At 39.5% G+C, this 2,909-nt stretch overlaps 1 protein-coding gene across 1 annotated transcript in view; it reads right to left on the minus strand.

Moving 5' to 3' along the window:
- Window positions 1-1,557, minus strand: part of LOC133661029 (plexin-A1-like) — a 234,172-nt gene extending 232,615 nt beyond the window's left edge. Inside the window, exon 1 of the mRNA XM_062064396.1 lies at window positions 1,188-1,557. Coding sequence (XP_061920380.1) covers window positions 1,188-1,367 — 180 coding nt within the window. The 5' untranslated portion in view covers window positions 1,368-1,557. The remainder of the gene's footprint in view (window positions 1-1,187) is intronic.
- Window positions 1,558-2,909: the final 1,352 nt, after the last annotated feature.

Here is a 2,909-nt window from a genome sequence, read left to right on the forward strand (position 1 = left end):
TGTGCTATAGTGCCATCCTTTGGATGAATTTGCTCTCTGCAGGTGCTGCAGTGTCCTTCATTTTAGTCCTTTGAAACGGAAGCGCAAGTGCCGTTTAGTCTTCTAGCCACCCGTAGTCTTCTTACTCATCACACCAAGCAATGTTTGTAAGTTTTACAATGTAACTAAAACAAATTCTTACTGACTAAATCGGCCCATGTGTGATGTCTGTAGGAGTGTTTCCGTGCACATTTGTACGTGCTATTTTAATGTATGGAAGCTTGCGTCCTTAGCATTAGCTATTATTTACGAGTGTCTGTGTTAGTATTATTAACTTACATTATTTTTGTTTTGTTTCACTTTTACAAACCCCTCCGTAATTTTACCAAAACGTCACCGTGGGGTTAATGAGTCCGTTTAGCTGATTGGAGAGCGAGCTTGCGCAGCTAGTGGGTCCACGACCGTGACTTCTGTTTTGTTCCGTTTCCACACGACAACCTCCGGACAGGCTAACCTCCGAGGACAAAGCTACGAACAATGGGAGACCGGGGTTTCTGCTCCGCCGCTCCCAGTTTGTGGAACTCTCTCCCTGACCACCTGAGGGCACCACAGACTGTGGATGCTTTTAAAAAAGGCTTAAAAACCCTTCTTTTTAAAACAGCCTTTTTTTTTAGATGTATGCATACTAGTTCTAGCTATCTGGTTGTTCTAGTTTTTATCTTTTTTTATTTTTTATTATCTTTTTATTTTATTTTTTTAATACACTGTAGCACTTTGAGGTTGTTTACTCAATTTGAAGTGCTTTTTACAAATAAAATCTATTATTATTATTATTATTGTGTTTGATCAGCCATTTTACTGCCGTGGGACAGGCACCGTTTGAAATGTAAATAAACTTCTACAAGATATGTGTGCAAATAACTCATTTTGCAACTTATATCATTTTTGTGGCTTATAGTCTGGTGTGGCTAACATATGGAATAACAGGTTTTTTATAGTCCGGAGACTATGGTATACATCTTTTGATACAGTCCTAGAGGTAAACAACTTTTTAAAACATGGCGTCACTGCTTGTGCAGTTACAAACTATTTGACATTCAACAAGAACGTTCCACGTCGACTTAAAGAGATGCTCGGTGTCCGGTACCTTTGGACAGTGTTCATACAGATGGTGTGGACAAGTTGAACAAAAGGCACATCGAACCTACCTGTACTTCAGACATGGTGACGGAGATGTTTTTAGGCTGAACGGTGAGCTGCACACACTGCCTCTGGTCTGTGGCGAACCTCTGAGGTTCCCTCGCTCGTTCACAACGGTCCTTTCGTGAGCATCTTAAGAAACAAAGCAAAGAGAGATCGGTGTTACATTTACATTTAATGGCAATCATTTAAAGCTGGGGTGTCCAAACTACGGCCAATTCAATTTGGCCCGCCAGACGTCATGAGTTTAACCAAGCATCGCATTGTGGAGCGCTTTCACATTAACTTTAAATACCAGGCGGTCTCTGAATGCTGCATACTTGCTGCCATCTGGTGGACAATGTGAGTGAATCAGATCATTGTCCCTTAAAAGTACTTACAAACAATGACACATTCCAAACAACCTTCCCTAGTCATGGGTAAAAAACCCACACTGTCAAACATGACAAAATCTGCTAACTGAACATTGTGGATATAAGGAAAACATCCAAAACACTATAAAAATGTCAAAATGACACCTATTTAAGTCCAGGGATCAATAAAGAACTTTCTATTATATTATATTATATTCTAAATGATCAATGAGTCCATACAAAGCTAAGTGCCGGAGATTCAAGAATTACACGGCTGACTTACCCGTGTAAAAATGTGTCCGCTGGTTTAGTGTGGCTGAAACGGGGCTTAGGCTAAATAATTATTGGTTTAAGGGGTTAACGACTTTAGTGTAGACATGGCCTTAATATCCAATTATAATAATTATATAAAGTTAAAGTACCAATGATTGTCACACACACACTACGTGTGTCGAAATGATTTCTCTGCATTTGACCCATCACCCTTGATCACCACCCTGGGAGGTGAGGGGAGCAATGAGCAGCAGCGGTGGTCGCGCCCGGGAATCATTTTTGGTGATTTAACCCCCAATTCCAACCTTTGATGCTGAGTGCCAAGCAGGGAGGTAACGGGTTCCGTTTTTATAGTCTTTGGTATGACTCGAACTCACGACCTACCGATCTCAGGGCGGACAGTCTAACCACTAGGCCACTGAGCAGGTAGATATAGCCATTATAATAACTATATCCTGGGGCTGCAACAACTAATCAATTAAATCGATTAAAATCGATTATAAAAATAGTTGGCGATTAATTTAGTCATCGATTCGTTGGATCTATGCTATGCGCATGCGCAGAGGCAATTTTTTTATTTTTTATTTTTTAAATAAACTTTTATTTATAAACTGCAACATGTACAAACAGCTGAGAAACATTAATCAAAATAAGTATGGTGCCAGTATGCTGTTTTTTTCAATAAAATACTGGAAAGGATAGAAATGTAGTTTGTCTCTTTTATCCGATTATTAATCGAAGCAATAATCGACAGATTAATCGATTATCAGATTAATCGTTAGTTGCAGCCCTACTATATCCATCACATTAATATAATATTTACATGTATTTGGCCCCCGGTCAAATTATTTTAGCCCAATGCGGCCCCCAAGTCAAACCGTTTGGCCAGCCCTGATGTTAAAGCGCGATCAAGACTAGGGTTGCAAAATTCCGGGAATATTCAAAGTTGGAAACTTTCCATTGGAATTAACGGGAATATATGGGAATTAGCGGGGATTAATGGGAATAAACATTGAATGCAACATGCTAGATCTTGCAGCATGATTATTAGCTAAAACAACCTGATTTAATGCAAATTCAGTTGAATTTCAACCCTGCACTGTG

The sequence above is a fragment of the Entelurus aequoreus genome, linkage group LG01, assembly GCF_033978785.1.
Source record: "Entelurus aequoreus isolate RoL-2023_Sb linkage group LG01, RoL_Eaeq_v1.1, whole genome shotgun sequence".
NCBI lineage: Eukaryota > Metazoa > Chordata > Actinopteri > Syngnathiformes > Syngnathidae > Entelurus > Entelurus aequoreus.